Here is a 2,586-nt window from a genome sequence, read left to right on the forward strand (position 1 = left end):
ATGCTGGGGGCGGGGGGTGTGTGATCAGAGGAGGTCCAGACTGCAGAGGAGTGAAGAAGTTCCCCCAAGCCTAGAAGGACTGAAGCACAGATGTCTGAGAGTTATTACAGGTCAGCAGTACTCCGAGTTAGGATCTGAGCGGGCAGAGGTGGGCTTGAGAAGGTGCTGGAGTCTCACAGGCTGTGATGTGATCCCCAGCACCCACACAAAGGTAGGCAGAGAAATGTCTCCACAAAGCTTCCTCTGACTTGTACAAGTGCACAATCCTCACATCATAACACGGTCTTTTTTTTTTCATATTAGAAAATTTAAATTTAAAAAAGTTTAAGCTGGGCAGTGGTGGCGCACGCCTTTAATCCCAGCACTTGGGAGGCAGAGGCAGGCGGATTTCTGAGTTCAAGGCCAGCCTGTTGTACAGAGTGAGTACCAGGACAGCCAGGGCTACACAGAGAAACCCTGTCTCGAAAAAAAAAAACCAAAAAAAAAAGTTTAAATTAAAAGGAAGAAAATAGAAAATGAATACCAGCAGACTGAAGTTCACTGGGAAAAAAACAATGAAGAGTGAGCTCCTTTGGGGCAATCTGGTGGCTTTAACAGAATAATCGGGAAAAATAAAGAAGCAAAGAAAGCCAGTTTCCTATCAAACAGCACTTACATCGTGGTCTGGCTCCCTGTAATCCTCAGCATAGGTTAAAAGTGTGTAGTTTAGTAAAAGATAGTATTCACAACATCCTTAGGCAAATGGATAGAACTAGAAAATATACTGAGTGAGGTAACCCAGCCTCAAAAGAACACACACGGTATGCATTCACTGATAAGTGGATATTAGCCCAAAAGCTCCAAATAACCAAGATACAATTCACTGGCCACAGGAAGCTCAAGAAGGAGGAAGACCAAAGTGTGGGTACTTCCGTCCTTCTTCTGACTTTTTTTTTTTTTTTTTTTGGTTTTTCGAGACAGGGTTTCTCTGTGTAGCCCTGGCTGTCCTGAAACTCACTCTGTAGACCAGGCTGACCTCGAAGTCAGAAATCCGCCTGCCTCTGCCTCCCGAGTGCTGGGATTAAAGGTGTATGCCACCACTGCCCGGCACTTTCATCCTCAGAAGAACATAATACTCACAAGAGCAAATATGGAGATCAAGTGTAGAACAGACACTGAAGGAAAGGCCAAAGGCCATTCAGAGACTGTCCCACCTGGGGATTCCTTCCATATACAATTACTAAACCCAGCACTACCGTAAACGTCAAGGAGTGCATGCTGACAGGAGCCTGATATGGCTGTCTCCAGAGAGGTCCTGCCAGAGCCTTACAAATACAGAGGCAGATGCTCGAAGCCAACCATTGGATTGAGCACTGAGTCCCCAACAGAGGAGTTAGAGAAAGGACTGGAGGAGTTGAAGGGGTTTGCAACCCTATAGGAAGAACAACAATATCAACCAACCAGACCCCCAGAGCCATCAACAAAGGAGTGCACATGGCTCCAGCTGAGTATGTAGCAGAGGATGGCCTTGTCATACACCAATGGGAGGAGAGGCCCTTGGTTCTATGTAGCAGAGGATGGCCTTGTCATACACCAATGGGAGGAGAGGTCCTTGGTTCTATGAAGGCTCGATAGATGCCCCGGTGTAGGGGAATTGAGGGCGAGGAGGTGGGAGTAGAAGAATATCCTCATAGAAGCAGGGGGAGGGAGGATGGGATGGGGGTTTCTGCGGGGGGCCTGGAAAAGGGGATAACATTTGAAATGTAAATAAGAAAAATCCAATAAAAAAGGAAAAAAACACAAAAAGAAAGATAATATGTATTATTTTTCTTTTGTAACAGATTGTAACAGTATGCCCATATCTTATGTATTACTTTACTATAAAATGTACAATAAAAATACAGAATAAATCCTATTAGAAACAGGCTGAAGGAAATCAAACTCATCACAACACTACACAAATTGATGTTTAAAAGCAGAATGTGCTCAACTAATTCTTCTGTTCTCTAAATTGTGAGTTTTTGAACTTAAATTTCTTGAACTTTAGCTTCCCTTTGAATTTATTTTGACATACCTAGTTTCAAAAAAGAAAAACTTGAATTGCTCCCTAGTGAACTTACACTATTTACTACTGTTTTACGGCAGTAACCAGCAAACGTAAGCTGCTCAGTTATCTGGGGAAGTAGAACAACTCTGCATGACTGCACTCTGAAACAAAAGCAGACAGCAGAGTCGTCTCCTTGAAGGAGCGGGTCCTGTGGGAGGGGATCTCCCGTAGCAGTAGACTTACTGTGTAATAGTGAGCTCCTGCTGCAAGTACCTGCTGTGCACACACTTCTCAAACAGGGCTAAAGCACGCTCTCCTTTATTCACTCCATTGGGCACTTGGTGTTCGTCTGCAACCGCAGCAGATAAGAGCTCAGACTCGATTTCGCCCAACAAATCATCTGAGGCTGAAACAATCTTTGTCTTTGAAATGAGTTTCCTGGTGCAGTCCGTATCATAGAGGCTTGCTGAGGTCGGCTTTGGATCCCCAGCATCTGTGGGTGCCGACGACTGCACCTCTGCCAGGATCTGGGCTACCGTGGGTTCTGTGGGTGCCGACGA

The 2,586-nt window shown here is 45.1% G+C and overlaps 1 protein-coding gene across 4 annotated transcripts in view; it reads right to left on the bottom strand.

Annotated features, from left to right (window-relative positions):
• The window catches only part of Ccdc186 (coiled-coil domain containing 186), a 36,349-nt gene that overhangs the window by 24,847 nt on the left and 8,916 nt on the right, over positions 1-2,586 (bottom strand). For 3 of the 4 annotated variants that reach the window (XM_031390790.1, XM_031390791.1, XM_031390789.1), the window contains exon 3: positions 2,270-2,553. In XM_031390790.1, the coding sequence (XP_031246650.1) occupies positions 2,270-2,553 (284 nt within the window). Of the gene's footprint in view, positions 1-2,269 lie in introns of all 4 variants that reach the window. The other variant, XM_031390792.1, reaches the window with a different exon arrangement.

Source organism: Mastomys coucha, unplaced genomic scaffold (assembly GCF_008632895.1).
Source record: "Mastomys coucha isolate ucsf_1 unplaced genomic scaffold, UCSF_Mcou_1 pScaffold21, whole genome shotgun sequence".
Taxonomy (NCBI): domain Eukaryota; kingdom Metazoa; phylum Chordata; class Mammalia; order Rodentia; family Muridae; genus Mastomys; species Mastomys coucha.